Here is a 20,376-nt window from a genome sequence, read left to right as displayed (position 1 = left end):
TGATTGGTCAATGTGGGGTGGGAAAAAAAATTAGATACCAATGTAGAAAGGACAGAGATGCCTCCAGGCATTTACTCAAAATATCAAAGTTAGAGAACTTTAAGAGAATAAAGGTTCCAACATGTTTTCCTCCCCTCTTCCCTCCCCCCGCCTGCCCCATAGCATATTCACAGGCTATTATGATTATAAATTCGATAAGGTACATTAAACATCTGATTTGAATTATTTGGATATACTTTTCTGCAAAACTATCACAGGACTAATATTTTGAAGCAAAATACTGATATTTTGAAACACAATTAGAAGAGGAAGGCAGCAAAGGGAGGGGACTGAATAAAATATTAAGACATTGATGTCCATCGATATGAAAATATTTCTGTTGGTGTGTAGGCCCGGGTGGGTAAGCGATGGATAAATGCCGGCGAGCTGGGTTAGAAAAACACGAATCTGGAGGATCAGAAGAATTAAAAACGCCCTCAAGAGCAACTTGAAGGTGTTTGATGTTGCTTTCAGGGGCAAGGGCGGGTGTGTATATGCATGTAAGGCAAGTTTCCTGCAGGCAACTTGGCAGTTTGCTATGATATCATGCTAATGAAAACAAGGTCTTCAAGTTCACAACTCCCCTCCCCCAAACTGATCTGCTTCCCCTCGCATCCCGCTGGGAGTGCATTCCCAGAAAGGGAAGCATGCAAATTGGATGAGAGGTGCTGGGCTTTAAAGAAGGGCTCGAGGCGCCTGGGATGGAGAGGTGGGTGGAGCTAGGCAGAGTGGGAATTTAGGTACCATGCGGTGGAATTTGGGCCTCATCCAGCGGGAGGGAGGTCTTCCTGCAGATCAGGGACAAGATAGGACCATCTTGGAGTCCGAAGCATTTTATTCTGCCTGATGCATCTAAAGGAGAGCCACAGAATGGAGGAACGGGCTCAGGCAATGCCCCAAAGATGAGCCTGGCCCAGGGCAGGGATGCAGAGGGCCGGACAGCAGGTATCTCCGGAGGCGAGTGGCAAGATCAAGGGCACCACGTGGGGCGACGGTGATAAATATTGGCGGGGTGACTGCAAGCATGGAGTGCGCTCTGCCAATCCCCTTTGTCTCACTCCTCACCGGGCCTTCTTGCAACTAGTTAAATAGATTTACGGTGCCTTCCGGAGCCCAAGGGTGTAGAGCTGGCTTTAATATGTAAAAATGGGTCTGACCGGTTGGGGGAAAGCCCCAAGGGACGTCCAGGAAGCGTGTTCCCGGGTTGCACGGGAAGGGTACTGGCTCTCCACGTGGGGCGCGGAGAACGAGGCGCACAGCAGCTGGACCCCGGACCTGGGCTCGGCCCCGGGCGGGTGATTGGCAGTGGAGGCCTACGCACCAGAGGGGGGTTATTCCGCATGCCCGACCGCTGGCAGCGAGGTCCGCGTGCCCGGGCCAGAGCAGCGGAGCCCTCGAGGTGCCTGTGGGCCCGGGCGGGCGGGGGCGGGCCCCCTCGGCCTGTAGGGGGCAGTGCCGAGCCCGGGCGGAGACGGCCGCGGGGGGCGGGCGGGCTCGAGCTGGGGCCTCGGGGAGCGGCGCTCCGGGCCGACCCTCCCGCCGCGCGCTTGCTCCCGGTGCCGCGGGCCTCGGCGGGGCCCGGCTCGCGGGGGACTTGGGGGCGCGAGAGACCCCGGCGCCGCCTCGCGCGCGTGCTCCCGGGGTCGCGTGACCCTCGGCAGGCGCCTCCCTGTGGCCGGTGCGCGTCGGAGCGCGCGCTTCCCCGGGGCCGTGCGCCGAGGTGGGCGCCCGGTGCCCCCCGCACGGGTGTCCCGAGTCCCCAGGGAGGGCTCCCTGCTCCCACGCGGTGGGTGCTCCCGCGCCCAGGATGGGCCTCCCGAGCCCCCCGGGGAGCGCGCGTCCCGAGCCTTTGAGGGGGGCGCCGGGCCGCGTCGAGGGGGGCGCCCGGCGCGCGGGTTATTTTTGGCGCCCGCGGCGGCGCGTGTGCCGGGGCGTGTTCTCCTCCCCAGGTGCCGGCAGCCCGGCCCCGCCGCCGCCGCCGCCGCCCGAGCTCACTCGCGTGTCTCTCCGCCCTGTCGCTTGCAGGAGTCGCCCGAGAATCCGGCCGCCACGACTCGAGCCGCGCGCGAGGCGAGCTCCACACCAACAGCGCATCTACATTTAAAAAAAAAAAGCGGAAGAAGCGGCGGCGGCGGCGGGAGGCGGCGCGGAGGAGGGGCCGCGCGGCGGCCCGAGGCGGCGGCGGGGACGCGGGGACGCGGCTTTGTGCTGGCGGGTCGCGGGGCGCCCATGGCGGAGTGCGGCCGGGGGGGCACCGCCGGCGGGGCCCTGCCCACCTCCCCCAGGCCGGCCCTCGGCGCCAAGGGCCCCGTGAAAGCCGCGGCCGGGGAAGGCGGCGGGGGAGGTCGCCTCGGCCACGGGCGGGCGCGCTATGACAGCGGCGGGGTTTCTAACGGAGACTGCAGCCTCGGAGTGGCCGGGGAGGAAGCCCGAGCCAGCCCCGCCAGGGCACCCCAAGGCGCTGCGCTCGCCCGGACCCCCAGCCCCGCCGGCGACCCCGGCCCCCGGGAGAGCAAGCCGGGCGGCCTGCCCCGCCGGAGCAGCATCATCAAGGTGAGTGGCAGCGGGGCGCTCCTCGCCCGCCCCCAGCCGTCCTTGGGGTCTGTTTGCTCCCGGGAGGGGGGGGGGGCGGCGAGGGATGGAGGGGGAGCCCGCTGCTAACAGGAACCCCCGGTGCGCGGGTGCTCAGGGCGGTTGAGCACCGATGGGATGCAAATGGCATTGGGAACGAACGGAGAGGAGGGGATCCCGAGGTGCAGGGGGAGCTGTGTCCTGGCATCCCCCGTTAGAACTTGGGGCTGTCACCTTTCGCACGATGGCCCTGGAATTGTGGCCTGCGCCTGCCTGGGCTGGGCATGTCCTTCGTAGGCTGAAACTGGTGTGGGTGTCGGACTGCCCGGTAGGCTCTCCTCTCGCATTTTGAGGACAGTTGAGGATTAGGTAGAGCTATTGAAAAAAAAATTTCACGAGGTGAGCAGCTAATAGGTTTCTTCTGTCCGGTTGCCTCATTCAGACGGGTTTGCTCCCGGGGTGCACAGTGTATAGTCACTTGGGCAGAGAGATGCAGTGTGGTTCTGGCCATCAGCACAGGGCTCTGCTTTGCGAGGCTCAAAAGCGCTGAGAGATTCCAGTTCTCATCTTTCCCTTACTGCGGTAGATAGGCCTCCAGTTTCTCTGTGGAAGTTCTTTTGGGCAGGTTTGCTTGTTCTTCTCTTTTTGCACCTTGTTATTTAACAGAAGAAAGCCAGCGATTTCGTTTTATTGGCGTTTTGCACTCAAGAAGTAATATTAGGAACTCCTGAGTTGGTTGTGGTTTAATTCTGACATTACAATTTAGTCAGTAAAAACGTTGCACGTGACATGAAATGAAAAATAGTTGATGAGCTAAGAAGAGCAGAGCCGTAGGCAAGCCTAGCTCCTGCTCAAGAGTGGAGCAAATCCGAAAGTGTTGCTTTCTGAAAACCAGAGGAGGGTTAGAGGACCAGGAGCAGACACCCATGCCTCCTGGGGCTGATAACCTGTAGGGGAGAGGGCGAAATGTGAAGAGAATTGGCTCTGATGGGATTTGACGTGTAACTGAATCTTCCAAGTGTTGTAAAAATGTCTGATGGTGTTCGCAACTTCTGCATTAATCTAGTGAAATATACCACCTTGCTATATTCAGTGTAACTGTTGTGAAACTGTTTTTCCGCTTTGTCATCTCTTTGCACAGTTTACGTCTGGGCAAGGGCACAAATTGAAGGGCCTTAGAGATCAGGTGTAATAATTGCTTGAAGCACATGTTTAGGGTTGAAGTAAGGCAAGTCACATGTCTTTTTGTTGAGCACATAGCATTCAGTGACTTATATGTACTTTTTACTCTGTGGCTTGTGGTTCCCCGGAAGTTGCCTTTAACCGTGCAAATGATGATCACTACCATCGACAAGAGTTATGTGTCAGCATCGTTTTGTTGTGTATCATTTTTAGGGGGAGTTTGCATTTCGGTGTTTGATGAATGATGTTCAAGGCAAGAATTACAGAGAAGACACTACCCTACCAACATTTTTTAACACCCCCGAGTTTTATTTTTAAAAGAGGTTACTTGCATTAAAAAAATGTCAACCTCATTAGGGTCGACGGTTGGATTCCCAGTGTAAATTTTTAGTTACAACAACCTCTGTCTTAATTACATTCATGGGCAATTAGGAAGTTGACTTACCAATATTTCTGATAGATGGAATTTAGAATTTGTCAGCAAGGGGACATGATTCATCATTCACAAGTAACTGGTTTTAGAAATGATATCGGCACTTTTTGAAACTTTCAGACTTATTTTCTCAGTTTTCTTCTTTCTAATTGGAGGCACTTGGTTTCTTGTTCACTATTATAAACCTAGATACTCAATGCCAGGAACTTAGTAGACACTGCTTAACAGGGGCTGAGTAGACCTTTGCTTCCTGAATGAATCAGAAAAAATGGATGATAAAGAAGAACATATAGTCCAGGGTCTCCGTGAGTTGAAATCAACTCTATGGCCGTTAGGAAAAAAGAAGGAAGATGGCCGTTAGGAAGGCAGAAGGAAGTACAAGTTTTCTCTCTTAAGTTTTGTTCATTGCTCAAACAGGTGGCTTCGGATTTGCCAATCCCCTATCTTGTATCTCCTAAAATAACTTGCTTGCTTCTCCCCTGCCCCCCCTCACCCCGCCTCTATTTTCAACTTGCATTTTTCTCAAACAGCTTTTAAAAGTTGAATGTCCAGCCAGCTCAGGCTATGAGACTTGGAAGAAAGTGGGTGTGCTCTATCTATGCAAGTAACTACTTGATATGTTTCCCCTGGTGTCTTGATGGGTTAAGATTTTAGGGATTTAGTGTGGACTATTTTAGAGGTATACAGCTCCCAGGCAATATCCTAGTAGGATAAAGAAGTCTTTGATGTAAATGGAAAATTTAGTGTAATTCTTTATATTGAAACTTTTCTTTCTTTTTTTAAAAAATAACAAACCTACTAACTCGTGGAAAGCCGAGCAGAAGTTAATGTAGCTGGGAAGTGAAAAAGCAGTAGTGACATCTTTCCCTGGCTTCTCTGTGTTTGTAAATGTGAGGGACCCACAGTCGCAGTGGTGGAGTGGAGCAGAAGGCTAGGGCTGCCTTAGCCAGTTAACCAGAGTGGAGTGGTCAAAGCAACAGAAGTTCCTTCTCTCCCAGTTCTTGAGGCTCGAAGTCGGAAACCGAGTTGTTCCGCAGGCAGGACCATGCGATCTGAAGGCTGGATGGGAGAGCTCTTCATTACTGGTTGCCAGGAATCCTTGATGTCCCCTGGCCTGTAGAGACATCACTGTAATGCCTGTGTGTGATAGCACACATTGCTTCTGGTGTGTCTGTGTCCACATTTCTCGGTTCTAATAAGGACAAGGACACCGGTCATTCTCAGGACACCTGTCAGTGGAGCCCTGGTGGTCTACGGGGGTCCTATGTTGCGTTGCTCACCACAGGGTCACCATTTCTAACACACCAGCTGCTCCTTGGCAGAAAGATGAGGCTTTTCCTGTAAAGATTGACAGCTTCCCAAGCCCACAGGGTCTGGTTTGCTCTGTCTTTAGGGCCGCTCTGAGAGGGAATCAGCTTGGTCAATGAATGAGGAGCCACCCCATTTGGTCATGATGACATCTACAAAGACCCTCTTTCTGAATAAGTTTATATCTACAGTTTTGGGTGGACATGATTTTTTTTTTTTGTAGGGGACACTAAATTTCACCTGAGAGCAATACGCATGGTGCTAATCCAGGAAAAGCAGGAGCACGCTGGCTAAAGAGCAGAGGGGCCAGCGAGTGTGGCCGGGGGTGGTAGTAGTTGAAGCGTGGGCCTCAGGAGCTCTGTGCCACTTTTCCAGCCCCATCTTCACTGCAGTCTTGACATTCCTCTTGGGGTGGAGCATCCTGAAATCAGAGGGAGCAGTAATGGCCTCAGTGTGGCACTGTGATAAACAGTGGGTAGAGAAAGGGTCTGGTGGCTAAGACATAGAGTACAATGACACTGTAGGTTGACCAGAATTACGTTTCTCGTATAAAACCACTTCTTTGGAACGCCATCTGTTTTGTAATTATGGTGTCGAGTGAGAAATTGTTGTAAAATGATAGCTCCTGCCACAATAGATGCACAGATCTCTACTTTAAGAACGCCTTGGCCATGGTGGCAGTGTGACAGCTCGGGAGAGTGAGCGGCCTGTTGGAGCCGTTAAGAACACCTTGAGAAGATAAGTGCATCGGAGAACTCGCCACTGGGCTTTCTTCTCTTTCCTTGGCTTATTGAGGATAATGGTACACCTCTTAGATTATTCACAAAGTCCCCTTGCCGCATTTTTTAGGTGCGAAGCCATGATCATATTTGTCACTTTAAGTAATCTAGTAAATACAAACATCACTTTCACTTTCTGCTCATTCATTTCATCACACCATTCGTTCTAATCTAATTTCAAGACCGTCAATTTGGTTAATTGTTCAGATGGCGCCCCATTTTTTTTTTTTTTTTACAAAAAACTCAAGCCTTTCATTTCAGGTGCTTGATCTGAAATGTGAAGGCATGTTTCAGGCCGCAGATTCCTTTAAGTTTAGAACGAAACAAAGGCACGGCTGTGTTTATGCTTGAGATGGCTTGCTCTTGATGAGAATTAATTGAATGTTCTTCTTGGTGCTTTTACACCAAGGTAACTGTCATACAGTAACACTCTTGTCGTGTCCGGTTTTATGAGCGTGAATGGCTCACACACAGTTAGGATCTAGAACAGTGGTTCTCAACCTGTGGGTCATGACCCCTTCACAGAGGTCGCCCGATTCATAACAGTAGCAAAATGACAGTTACAAAGTAGCAACGAAAATAATGTTAGGGTTTGGGGGGGGGTGGTCACCACCACATGAGGAACTGTATGAAAGGGTCGCGGCATTAGGAAGGTTGAGAACCGCTGCTCTAGAAGGTTTTATCACCCCAAGAGATTGCCCTGAACCCCTTGATAGTCTTCCTTTTCTCCTGACCTCAGACCCCGGCACCCGCCGGTCATAGGAGTAGGAACTGCAGCTCTCGAAGTGCTTTGGGATTCAGGACCAGTCGCCATAGCCACCATTTTACAAACCCTTCTGATGTGCAGGCGCACAGGTGAAGTGCCTAACAGAGCGCCATCGACCTCATGCAGCACCAGCCCGAGGCTGGAGGAAACCAGGGTGCAGACGCTGCAGCCTCCTGCCCTACCTGGGGACTGCCGCCTCTTCATCCAGGTCACACTGGTGGCACTAGTGCTTGGGGCCCGTGGATTTCCCTATCTAAGTGGGAGGAGTGTTGGAGCAGAAATGCGGTTTCTGCCGGCAGAAGCAGTTGGCAGATCAGATAGCCAGCAGCTGCGTGTTTAGTCACCTGGTGTGGCAGCCTGACCAGGGCCTCCGGCTTCACCGGGCCCCTTGCTCCGACCTTGCCCAGGGCGGCACTTCTTTTGGCTAATGCCGTTTGCCTCCTTCTCGTTGCATTGTGTGGAGTGGTGGAGACTCGCTTACCACCTGCACACCCACCTCAGTCTTGGCACTGAGCTCCCTAAAGTGGGGGATGAGCTGGCTCTTCCCATCTGTTATACAAAGGAATGCTTACCTATGTCTATTGGCCCGCGCTTTATGTAAACCAGACTCCTTGCAGGCAAAAGTTGGGCTGTATTGAAGAGGGTAAGGCAAATAGTTTTGCCACAGAACCATAGAAACCGATATTAAACAAAAAATATCAAAATGGGAAGGTATTGTTTCTGGACGGATGGCCCATCGAGGTCCCTACTTCTGACGGCGACATTTCCACCTCTCTAACCCTTCCCCAAAGAGGAGGCCCGGTGGCCCGGTGGGTTACTGGGGTAAAGTCAGCAGCTAGACCAGGCTTTCCACCCCTGAAAGAGCACGCGTGTTGGTTCTGTCCTGTCCTCGAGGGTCGCTCTAAGCCGGAATCAACTGGGTGGCAGTGAATTTGTTTTCAGTTTTACCCTTTTCCCCGAAGGAGGCTGCATTCTTCCACTCCCACCATGTGACAGTGGCAGGTTTGGCACCCGTGACGCCCTCAAATGGTGATCCCTGAGTTTGAGGAACGACAGTTCTGCAGGGGCTCACTCAGCTTAGGGTGGACAGGGGAAGGTGTCCTAAGGAGGTTCCTGCAGTTACCTTGGTGGAAAAACACTCCTGGGCACAGCTTTCCTGGCCCCTTTCCTCAGTTTTTCTTTTTTCTGGACACTGCTTCCTAATCAGGCCGCAAATCATCCCGTTCACTTCAAGGAAACTATCAAGATTACGGCTTAAGAACCCCAAGGAACGGCTGCCATGGGCTTCAGAGGTGCCCTCTCCCACTTGAATTTTGGCTGGTCCAGCAGATCCCCTTGGAAGCCAGTGCTTTGTCTGAGCTCTTCATTTTCCATTCCCTACGGCGACCTGTCAAACCGTGGATTTCTTTTTTTTTTTTTTAACATTTTATCAGGGGCTCATACAACTCTTATCACAATCCATACATATACATTCATCAATTGTGTAAAGCACATCCATACATTCTTTGCCCTAATCATTTTCAAAGCATTTGCTCTCCACTTAAGCCCTTTGCATCAGGTCCTCTTTTTTTCCCCCTCCCTCCCCGCTCCCCCCTCCCTCATGAGCACTTGATAATTTATAGATTGTTATTTTGTCATATCTTGCCCTATCTGGAGAGAAGGAGGTGGAAGGGAGACTCCGGATAGGGCAAGATATGACAAACCGTGTATTTCTGAGAGAACTTGTCTGTAGCCATCCACGGGTCACAGAGACGTGTTGAGACATGTTTGGTTTGGAATGAAACCTGTGCATGCCTGAACGGAAAACCTTAGGAGGAGTGCATTTTGACTTGCCTTCGGAGATGTTCTGCAAAGATGACAAAATACATTTTAAAATGAATTGTAGAAATCATGTCTGTGTGTGACTTTAGCCCTGCTTCCCCCTCACCTTCACTCACCCCACTCCTTTTTTTTCCCCCGGTTTTTGTTTGGGAGTCAGGGAAGAGGAGAGACAACTGCATGCCCAGCCCCTTGTGGGCATGTCACAAATACTCAATACGCAGTAGCAGGATCACAGTGAATTTGGGTAGGTAGTCAGCCTGGATCGTTGAGGTCAGAAAATCTAATGGGCAATCAGGAGCTCTGCTTCACTTTGTTCTAATGCACTGCTGGCCACACAAGGGAGCTGGGCAGAGGCCAGGTTTTGGTCTTAGTGCATCCCGTTTGCATGTCACAAATCAGAGTTCAGCTTTCAAAAACTGTCAGAGAATATTAATTCCACACCCCCCGAAATTACTCCCTCAGCTTTTTCCCTTCTCTGATTGTCCCGCCTGTTTCCCAAATATCATGTTTTCACACCTTGTGAGGCTCTTGTGTTTGTTTGTTAGTGTCCCCCTCATCGCCCCTCCCCACCCCGGGCTTTTCTTAAGGGTAGTATGCCATGTGCGTGTAACAAACCAAACTCATTGCCATCAAGTCAGTGCTGACTCCTAGCGAGACCCCCTGTGGGTTTCTGAGACTGTAACTGAAGCAGAAAGTCCAGTCTCTGTGGAGCTGCTGCTGGTTTCCAGATGCTGACCAGGTAGAACACAGCCAATGTGTACCCAGACCCCCACCAGGGCTCCATATATAGATATGGAGATATATATATACATGTGGTCCATGTATATATGTATGTGTGTATATATATATATATATATATATATATATATATATATATATATATATATATAGAGAGAGAGAGAGAGAGAGAGAGAGAGAGAGAGAGAGAGAGAGAGCCCTATATGTTTGGCGTTTATACCATCACAGGGGAGGAGCAAGGTTGACAGAGAATGTGGAAATCCTCACATTATTTGCATGAAATATGGAAATTGTTTCGTGTGCATTGTTTTGCACTAAGTCCAAACACCTGCCTGGAAAGCGTGTTGTTCCCCGTGCTATCAACCACTTGGAATGCTCTCATAGGCTGTTCAAATTCATTGTATAGTTTTCTGTGCTGTGTCGAGACTTTTTTTTTCTTTTCCCCTGCTTAAGTTACCCATGTCTCATTAAAAAAAAACAAAAACAAGCGGGCTAGTGTTATGCACAGCCTAAATTCAAATATAAATGAAGTACCAGGATCCGTAGTTTCTTTCCAGAGTTTATTATATGCGTATATGTGCAAGAAGAGAGAGTCTATGAGTTTTCCTTACTAACACTGATATTCTGCATGGCGCTCCGTAGGCACCCACCCAGTGCCTAGCATAATTTAGCTACCTTGCTGCATGTTCATGGGATTTTGTAGCGGGGGGACGATGTCCTCATGCCTGGACCGCAGGACCTGGAGCTGTCTGCTGTGTAGTGCCTGAGCAGCTCTTCTCTGCTGATGGGAATGGTGCATCGAGAGGGTTGCTGTTGGCAGAGCTTGTTGGTTGTGACTCAGACGCAGTCAGTCTACAGGGACGTGTTAGTTGTGTCAGAGTAATTTCATCGCTTCAGGATGCCCCACACATGCTTAATTGATTTCTTCAGGCCTTAGGGGCATCTATGCAAATGGTCCCAGCCTGCCGCCAGGCACAGGCCCACTGCCCATTCCTTACTGGTTGAGGAAGGCAGGGGGCTAGGCTCTCCTGGTCCCCAGCTCTTAGTCACCTGGCAGGGCTGACAGAGTAAAACATGTGGTGATCTCCCTCCATGTCTGGGCCGCTGCACCCTGGGCCAAGTGGACTGAACTTTGGGGTCAGGGGGCCTTGCCTTGTGGTTGGTGGGTTGCACTCTGGCCACGTGTTGTACACGTGGGTTTTTCAGGAGACAGAGTAGTACAGTGTGAAACATAAGAAGTCTGGAGGGAGGTGTTTGGATCCAATTCCCACACCTTTTCTTCCTTCCTGTGTGACTTTGGGCAAGCTATATAAGTCTACACGTCCAGTTACCCAGTCTCTACAATGAGGACAGTACACTTCACCCGCCTAGCATTGTGCTGAGGGTAAAACAAGATGGTGTAGCAGAATAAAGAGGGGGCACTGGTGGGTAAATGTTGGACTGTGAACTGCAAGGTCTGTGGCTCAAACCCACCAGCCTCTCTGTGGGAATAAGATGAGACTATTTGCTCCCATAAAGACTTACAGTTCTGAAATTCCTACGTAGGTCCCTGTGTTGGGATTGACTCAGTGCCGGTGGGTTTGGTTTAGTATTTCCTGGGATTCCCCAACCCACCTTGATGTTTAGTTTCTCTTGTAGAGAGCTTATCTCAAGAGGAACAACATCTTTTGGCTCCCTCTAGGTGGCTGCCATACCTGTTTTGGTGGTTTTGTCTTTAGAAATACCCAGAATGCATTCAGAGAACATTCACAGACATTCCATAGGTGTTCCCAATAATGCTTTCTTACAAGGAGCTTATGAATTTTCTAAGCCTGCTGCTTCCATAAAATCTTGAGTATCAATTAGCCCAAACAAGACTAGTCAAGAGCATGTAGGACATCAATGTCCTTAAAGTAAGTCCCCGTCGGTCTTGAGTTGTCCAGGGTGGTCAAGATTGTACCCCTTTTGTTCTGAGGGAGTTGTCTGCAGCACTGTCCTTTGCTCTTAAAGCATCTTCATGTGGCCGATAAATACTATGGCCTTACTTCTAATCCTGCTTTCTAGGAAGCTTTGCCACAGCCCTTGATAGCGCCCCCTGTGCCTAAACTTGGCGCTACGTTTTCCAGCCATTCTTTTCTCAGCTTGTCAAGCTTTCCTCCTCTTAGTCCCTGCTCGAGTACTTCCTCAGACAAATACCTAACGGAACAGAACAAATCGCTCCTTTCTCTGCCTTCCAGCCCACACTGCCGTTTTCATTCTGCCTGGTGACTCACTGCATCCTAATAACCTGGTGTTTATGAAAGCACTTGACATGGATTTCAATATCTGCGAGTGTGTTTACGGAAGAAACATGTGAATGGACGACTGAATGAACATCAATGATAGACCTTATTTTTCCATGTGTGATGGTGGTGTTACTTACACCCCAACTGGTTTGAATTGGAATGTGAAAACCCTGTGGGTCATGTACTTTCAAAGAACAAACGCATGTCATCATGTACATAATTTTGGGAAACAATCAAAGGGAAGGAAATACCTTCATTTAAAGTCGGATCCTGGAATTTGGTCATTGTTTAGCAAGATCTTACTATAAACGATCTGCTCCCCCCCCCTTCTTGCCCATGAAATGAGCATAGGCCTTTGAAAATTTCTTTTTGATTTATGTATTGCTGCTATCGAAGTTCTACAAGCACGAGGAAAGAACATTGCTATTTGTTAAGGCAATTAATCTCTTTAATTAGTCTGACACTTGGTTTCTTTAAGTGCCAGCCAGGGCCTTTGCTTCATTTTTAAGAAACTAGTGACTTAAGCTTATGTAATTTCTGTTACTGGATTGTCAAAAAAGATTCATTGGCAGTGCTGCCAATTTACTAATCAGAAAGAAAACACAGGGAATGTAGAGGATGAATAGGCAGAGAGGTGTAGAAATAGGGTCTCTAATTAATATTTTGAAATTCTGCCTTTTGTTTCAGTGCAGGAATTAGACAAGGAAGAGATATTTAAAGGCAACATAATTACACAATGTATTGAGTGTTTAGTACATTTGTGTATGCATCATTTTGTGCAATTCACACTACAGTCTTCCTACCCCCACCCCACACCCCCCCCAACCAAACCCTAAATCTTAAAAAAAACAAACAAACTCACTGGTCGATTCCAACTATAGAGGCCTCTATATGACAGCATAGACTAGCCCCACAGAGCTTTTAAGACGGACAGCTACATCTTTCTCCCCTGAAGCATTCCAACCGCCTACCGGGAGGTTAGGAGTGACGGCACAGCACTCCGTGTAGTGTGCAAAGAGAGCATGGCCGCTCCCTTTCATAGACAGGGTCAGGTCTGGGAATTTCTGAGAGGCCCCAGAGCTTGCACTAGTCACCCTGTCATCATTAGGACGAGCGTGAGCTTCAGCCTGCTCCATCAGTCCCTTCCCATCCTTTCTGAAACGTATTGATCACTTGTTCATTCTGTGTCTTAACTTGCCCGGGCTGTTCTGGCTCCTTGCTCTTTGCACTTTCTACCAGTTCTCACATAGACAACTAATTTTTACTTTGAAAAGCTTGGCCCTCCGTGGGCAGATGTTGGAGTTGAAACCAGCCTTCGGGTCCACTAGGATATGGGTCTGCCGACTGTGCCACAAAATAAGCCCTTACTGGTTTGATGGCTTAAAAACACCTGTTTTGTGGGTAATCTTCCACATCTTACTTCCTTTTACATCTAAAGTTATACACAGTTTGGTGTCCTATAGGTAAAAATTGGTTTCTCTCTCTCTCTCTTTTATTTTAAAGGTAGATTTCTTTTGAGACTGTTGGATCCCTCTTATTTTATTAGAGTTGTCAAGTAATTAGAAAGCTTCATAATATTTAGAACTTGTTATTATGAGATCTGCTATCTTCTTGGAGTATGTGAAACTTGCTGATATGGAAATATCAGTTATTAACATCCTGGAAACCAAACAGCTAGTTTTAAGAGTAGTTAATATTATAGACGCATGGGATTTTTAGAAAGGCAAGAGGTGATGGAAAATTCTTTTGAACTTAGAGATACACAAGGCCATACTGATTAGTACATTTAACCTCTAACTATGGTTGAACTCACGGATTTGCATATAACATAACTAGCAAAACATTATGTAATACTGCAGTAGGTGGGTATTAATAGAATAAGATGTGGTCTTTTGAGAGCTAATTTTGAGAATTTGTTTTGATTTGGCTCTGTAGATAACTGCGTGTGTACACATGTTCAACTGTGCATGCTTATACTCTTAAGACTGTGTGTAAATCGTGAAGATCAAGAGTAAACCAAGTAGCGTAGTGGTAGGTGGATAGGCGTCCTGTCTGTCCGGTGAGTGACTGATGGGAAGCAGGTGTCTGCTGTCTGAATTGAAGATGCCCAGGCAACAGGGTAGGCTGGTTTGTATGTGCCTTGCTGATGAAGCCTCTGTTGCTGTTCACCAATTAGTGTGGCCACAGAGGGCTAAGTGACCTCGTTTGCAGCTACCATTAGATTCACAAGCCGCCTGACTTTCTCCATATGGTTTCCTGCTACCTTTTACTGTTTCATCTATTTTCTAAGCTCTGATGTCCTCTGGGCATAGTGGATGTAATTTTTCAAATAGTTAACATGGCTTAATGCTTATCCTTGAAGGAAATAAAGTGAGTTGCTAAGATTTTGCCTTCTATAAATCCATGCTAATAGATTTTATTAAATGCCAATAGAATTATCCAGCTGTTTTTCAGATTGGAACTCTAATTTCCTCATGAAATATCACTTTGTAGGAAGTGTTTGTCATTGGGGCTTTGATGGTTTGTCAAAAGAACTCTGGGTGCTTTCTTGAGGCTTTTCCCAGCGTATGCATGTGTATTCCCATAGACGTTTTCCTATACATTAATATCAATATTAGAAGTCTACATCATAGCATCCGGGTATGAAGAGTACATTTAGTAGATCCCATCAAGTGATTTTTTTTTCTCATTGAGCAAACCAATTTACATATCAGTTCTATGCGTTCCAGTCGCTCTGCATCTTCACCACCACTTGGTATTATCAGTGTTTTTGTTTTCTCTTTTCATTTCAATGATGATCATGGTGCCAGCACTAGTATAATGGTGCCTTCATCTGACATTGGATTGCATTTCCCGGGTTACTAATACCGGTTTCTAGTTTCCCTGCCATTTTGATATTCTCTTTTTGTAAAATGCCTGTTCAAGTCTCTTTCCCATTTTAAAAACTGAATGGCTTTAATTTTTCTGTTAGATTTATAAGGTTGATTTGCATATTCTGGGTATATCCTTTGGTCAGTATCTTGCAAGCATCTTCTTCCAGTGTGAGACTTGCTTTTTCACATTCCTAAATAGGATGCTGTTTTTAACGAACAGCAATTTAAAATTTTAACCAAGTCTATTTTATTAGTCTTTTCCTTTATGGTTATTATTTTAAACAATCTTAAATAAGGTCAGGAAGATAGTATTTATTTACCTTTTAAAGACTTTTTTTACTTTTGACTGTGAAATCTATAATCCATCTGGAATTTATTTTTGTGAATGACATGAGAATAGGGACCTAGATATTTTTCCATGTAAATCCTAACTCCGCACCATTTATTAAATCGCTATCTTCCCTCCAATGAACTGCATTGTCCCCTTTGTCTTAAATCAAGTGCCCATGTGTGAGTAGTCTCTTGCTGGAATCTCTCCTATTACAATTTTCTAGTTGTCTAGCCTTGTGTTCAGACTACATTGTTTTTCTTGCCAAATGGTTGCTACTTAATATGAGCCTGCATGATATTGCAGGAAAGAAGTTAGAAGTATGATTCCATTTATAGCAAGCTCAAACCAGGCAAAACCAATTTTGTGGTAGTTGAGCTGCTAACCTCAAGTCAGTAGTTTGAAGCCACTAGCTGTTTTGTGGGAGCAAGATGAGGCTTTCTGCTCCTGTAAAGATTTATAGTCTCAGGAATCCACAGGGCAGTTCTACTCAGTCCCATAGGGTGGCTACGAGTCAGAATGGGCTTAATGACTACAGAAGTTTCATTTTGGTTTTTTAGAAGCTGTAGAAGCCACTTTTGGGGCTCAGGACTGAGGGGACACATTCTGGCTGCCAAGAATGTTTGTTTATTTTCTGGATCTAGTTTTGCTACCAAGGGTGATGATAAAAATCGAATCCAGCGACTCATTTATGATCCGCCCCCCAAGGTATATCTTATGCAATAAATAAATATGATGAAAATTATTCAATTGAGAAATCAATCAAAATCCGTTACTCTGATCCACTGAAGGCAGTGGCTTCCCCCGTTTGCTGCTGCGTAAAGTGCAAGGTGTCGATGCTGCAGTGCAGGGCCTGCCCGTGGGGAGCAGAGTGACGGTGGGACCTGCCCTTGCTAGGACCTTCTCTTTCCCAGAATGTACTCACAAAACACCAGGGCCCAGGACTACACGGGAGGAAGTTCTACTCAGACATGGATTCCAAAGTGCGTGCTGCCTGGACTTGAGAAGCCTGATTTGTGGAACATCCATTGTCTGCGCAGCAATTTTCCAGGTAGAACTCTGTGGTCTCAGAAGCAGTTCAGCATCAGCTAGCCGGCCAGGTCTGTAACCGCAGGGAGAACTGTGTGATTGCCACGGCATGGCAGTCTCTGTCATCTCAGGCCGTGCACCTGCTGCTGCTGTTCGCTGCTGTTGAGTCAGCTCCATCTCCGGGCGACTGTGCACGACAGAGCGAAACACTGCCCAGTCCGACCCCAGCCTCACCCTCCTTGCTGTGTTTGAGCTCATTGTTGCAGCCCCCGGGCCAGTCCATTTTGTCGAGGGCTTCTTTTTCAGTGACCCTCTCCTGATGCCCTTCTCCAGAGACTGGTCCATCCGATCACCTGCCCAGAATGTGGGAGATGAAATCTCACCATCCTGGCTTCTAAGGAACGTCTGGCTGTGTCTGTACTGCTTCCAAGATAGGCTGGTTCATTTTTCTCGAAGTCTATGGTATAGTCAATGTCCTTCACCAACACCATGCTTCAAAAGCATCGGTTTATCTTTGGTCTTATTCACTTTTTGCACATGTATGAGGTGATTGAGAATACTACGGCTTGGGTCAGGTGTCAGCCCTCACAGTGACATCTTGACTTTTTAGCCCCTTGCAGTAGATTTTCCCAGTGTAGTATGCCATTTGAGTGAACTAGTGGATTCGTGGTTGTTAAATGATATCCTTTAACTTCTGAACACTTTACCCTACCTAAGTACCCCTTCAAGTAGGGAGAAGTCAGGGATGGGAAACACTGGATGTACTGAGGGTTAGTTTTAGAGTCCAGTTTTAAGGTCCATTAGAAGTATGTGGGTTCTAGAGCATATTACTGTGCAGACCCCACTCCAGCCCAATTACATCAGTGGTTTTCCTAAAGAACTCAGGGAGATTTTAAGGCATAGCCAGGGGTAAGGACAGCTGAGAAAACTTTCTCCTATATTGAACCCTTGATTCCCCCGGACTGCTCTGTTAGCTACGAGAGAACAACCCCCTCCAGAATCCTGCAGGGCGAAACCCTGAGCTTTTCCTTCAGGGACTTGAGCCGCCCTGTTTCTGGAGGGTACACAATACTCAGAAAGGGGGCACTAAGTAGTTACTGACTAACCAAATCTGGAAGAAGGAATTACATCTGTGAAAATGACTGTCTGCCCTGGATAGCAAAAGACATGTTTGGGATTCAGGTAAATAAATACATTGTGACAATTACAAAAATAAATAAAAACAAAACAAAAAAAGACCTGGGACTAGTTATTTGGAACTTTAGTGGGCCTGTCTGTGAGTTTGTCGCGCTGTGGTGACTTGTAGGCTGCTGCGGGTGCTGCTGGAAGCTATCCCGCTGGTGTTTCAAATGCCAGCAGGGTCACCCCCGGTGCATAGGTTTCAGCGAAGCTTCCAGAAGGAGACAGGCTGGGAAGAGGGGCTCCGAGTGTTCTGCCTCTGAAATATAGCCAATGAGTAGTGTATGGATTACAACAAAACACTCTCCTACTAGCCTGCTTTGGACACATTGTCAAGATAGATCAGTTGCTAGAGAAGCCATCCTATTCGACGATGTGAGTTCGTGCGTGGGAGGCCACCCTCAGTGAGATGGGGGCGTTCAATAGCTACACTTGAACATTCAAGTGGCCGTAAGGATGATGCAGGACCAAGCACCATTTCATTCTGTGGGACGTGACGTTTCTGTGAGTCGGGTATGTCAGGCTCTTCTGAAGTGGGTGCTGACCTTTCCTTTAACCATCGTATCTGTGCTCAGCCAGCAGCATGTAGTGGAGGCGTTCCTGTTCCTTAGCCATTGAATACTGCTGTGTTGTTGGGTACCATTGAGTTGATGCCTGATCCTTCTTGACCCGGTGGCAGAGTAGGATTGGCCCCTATGGTTCCCAAGGCTGTAATCATTAATCCTTTTTCTTGTAACAGGTGAGTTCAAACCATCAATTGTTCTGTTAACAGTCAAACACTTAACCATTGTACCACAGGATGCAGGTGTGTCCCTGTGAAGATGTCTTCTGGGAAGACGAGGACCAGTCTAATGATTGTGGCTTCACCGCACTGCATTGTACCTGGCCTTGAGTAGCATGCCCTGGAAGTGCATGCGTGCTTGCTGAATGCTGGACATTGAACTCTCAGCGTACCTACATAATATAGTGTATCTGGTCGCAAAGCAATAGCATCTTTGGAGCCTCAGTTTCTTGGTGTGCACCCTCTTCTCCCTCGGGTTGGTTCTTCCCTTAGGAGAGCATCATTCTTCCCATTTACTCCTTAAAAATAATTTTTAAAAAGTTGTGTTAAAGTGCATGTGGCAAAATGGACCATGAGTGACACTGATATATCCACTGTGTTGCCTAAACATCACCACTATCAAACAAAAGACCACTTCATCACCCCCAAAGAGAAAACCTGCATGCACTACGCTGTCACTACCATTCCCTCTCTCCCAGCTCCTGCAGCTCCTGCAACCACAGCTGTATTTCCCCTCTCCATGAAAGTACCGCTTCTGCGGAGGTCTTCGGGATAGACTCCTACAGTAGGCGGCCTTTTATATCAGGCTGCTTTCCCTAGCATAGTGTTTTCCTACACACTAGCTTGTGTAAATACTCTGTTCTTTTTCATGACTGCATAGTATTTCACGGAATGGGTAAGCCACATGTTGGTTAGACAGTCATCAGCTGGTGGGGCAGTTAGGCTCTTTGGGCTGCTATGAGCAATGCTGCCGTCAACATTTGCCTGCATTGTCACTGTTGTCCCGATGCCTTTTGAGCCCATTGTTGCAACCACGTGTCAGTCCGTCTCCTTAAGGCCTTCCTCTTTTTCGCTGCCCCTCTACTCTATCAAACAGGAGGTCCTTCTCCAGGTTTGTTTTCCTTTTGTGGGGTGGGTGGGTGGATAGCCAGGCGTGGAGTTGCTAGGCTCTATTTAACTTCTCGGGGAACCGTCAGACTCTTTCTCACGTCAAACGCACCCTTTTCCACCCCCCTCAGCACTCTTCGAGGTTCCGCTCTGTCTGCACCCTCGTTTTCCAGGTTATCAGATGGCCATTTGAGTGGGTGTGAAGTGGCCTCTCGTGCGGTTTTGATTTGCACTTCCGTGATGACTAAGGACCTGGAACCTCCTTCCATGTGCTGTTGGCCACTGGCACATCTTCTCTGGAGATGTGTCTGTTCAAGCCCTTGACCCGTTTTTAATTGGGCTGACGGTCTTTTTACCGTTGAGTGGTCAGCCTCCTTCTTGTGGTTTGGCTACTAGACCTTTGTCAGATGTATTATTTGCATCGCACTTAAGGTCAGTGATTTTCTATCCCGAATTGATTCCTTGTCTTCCAGATCATCTCCCAGCAGACACCTATTTTTAGTAGACACTGGTGAAGAGAAGTGACCTGGTGGGAAAGCTGAGTTACCTGATCCTCGGTCTTTAAAGACTCATAGAGCACCAAGAGTTTGATGGAAGAAAAATGTACTTCAAGCCTTGCTTATTTTGATGGTGGCCCATTTATTAGTACACGTCTCTCTAATTAGCCCCCTCCCCCCAATCAATCCAGGTTGATTTTGGGGTTGCTAGTTGATTCCACCTTCGGATGACCTCATGTGTTTCAGAGTAGAACTGTTACTCCATCATATTTTCAAAGCGGGGACCTTTCAGAAGCCAGGCCTTTCTTCCAAGGTGCCTCAAGTGAACTCGAACCACCAAACCTCCTAGTGTGTCGCCCAGTTCTTCACCATTGGCTCTCCCCAGGGACTCCTGTATTGTTGTTTGTTTTTTTTTGTTTTGAGTTGAGAAAGATTTTATTGAGGCAGGGAAAGAACTCTCGGGAGGTAAGGGAGAGCAGGATGGGGGCATTCTGAGACCCAATGAATTAGGTCAGGGAAATCGCCTCCTGTACTGTTAATAGGCCATTTTATTGACTTATTTCTGGTTGCAAGGCATAGTAAAAATGAGCCTTAACCTTCTTTGTTGGAGGAGAAAGTTTGCAATATTTTTTAATAAAAATTCAGTCCTCAGTGGTATTGACCTAGCAAAGAACCACAGGGGTGGCCTTTCCCAAAGCATGGTGAACCAGATCTTCTTGCCTGTCTGCATTGTTAGGGCAGAAAGTGCTGAACTGTATTTTTGAATAGTTAGAAAGAACCCCATGGTCCCCAAGAATACTGGCCATTTGGGACAGCTAGCCTGAGGAGCCCGGGAGCAAGACAGTGAACCAGCATGAGAGGAAGATTACCAGTCGTGTTGTGCTCTGCTCCCTTCTCAGC

General features: G+C 47.9%; 1 protein-coding gene across 1 annotated transcript in view; it reads left to right on the top strand.

Moving 5' to 3' along the window:
- The first annotated feature begins 2,034 nt into the window (after window positions 1-2,034).
- PLCL2 (phospholipase C like 2) overlaps window positions 2,035-20,376 on the top strand; it is a 190,669-nt gene continuing 172,327 nt past the window's right edge. Inside the window, exon 1 of the mRNA XM_075547175.1 lies at window positions 2,035-2,592. Within this exon, the coding sequence (XP_075403290.1) occupies window positions 2,269-2,592 (324 nt within the window). The 5' untranslated portion in view covers window positions 2,035-2,268. The remainder of the gene's footprint in view (window positions 2,593-20,376) is intronic.

This window comes from Tenrec ecaudatus, chromosome 4, assembly GCF_050624435.1.
Source record: "Tenrec ecaudatus isolate mTenEca1 chromosome 4, mTenEca1.hap1, whole genome shotgun sequence".
Lineage (NCBI taxonomy): Eukaryota > Metazoa > Chordata > Mammalia > Afrosoricida > Tenrecidae > Tenrec > Tenrec ecaudatus.
The sequence above is the reverse complement of the archived record's forward strand: the minus strand, read 5'-3'. Positions and strand labels throughout refer to the sequence as shown.